Source organism: Notothenia coriiceps, unplaced genomic scaffold (genome assembly GCF_000735185.1).
Source record: "Notothenia coriiceps isolate Sejong01 unplaced genomic scaffold, NC01 NC01_scaffold00034472, whole genome shotgun sequence".
Taxonomy (NCBI): domain Eukaryota; kingdom Metazoa; phylum Chordata; class Actinopteri; order Perciformes; family Nototheniidae; genus Notothenia; species Notothenia coriiceps.
The window spans coordinates 126,220-126,437 of NW_011367173.1; the positions used below are offsets into that span (position 1 = coordinate 126,220).

Genomic DNA, 218 nt, shown 5'->3' on the forward strand with positions numbered 1-218 from the left:
ACCCGCTGGCGACATCATCAGTGCGTGCAGCGTTCTCGGTCAGCACGTCTCCATCGCTCATGTACCCAGTGACGTCCACGGCGATGTCCCCGAGCTCCACGCAGTGAATGGCCCCTCCCCTTCCTGCCAGCTGCCGCCTGAGGCTTCCTGGGTAAAGGTAGCGTCCTCCCTGGCTCCCAGCCACCCGGCCGCCACCGTAACTGTTCCCCAAAGAAGGG

General features: G+C 64.7%; 1 protein-coding gene across 1 annotated transcript in view; it reads right to left on the reverse strand.

Annotated features, from left to right (window-relative positions):
* Positions 1-218, reverse strand: part of nav2a (neuron navigator 2a) — a 60,607-nt gene that overhangs the window by 45,853 nt on the left and 14,536 nt on the right. The window contains exon 8 of the mRNA XM_010790620.1: positions 3-200. Coding sequence (XP_010788922.1) covers positions 3-200 — 198 coding nt within the window. The remainder of the gene's footprint in view (positions 1-2; positions 201-218) is intronic.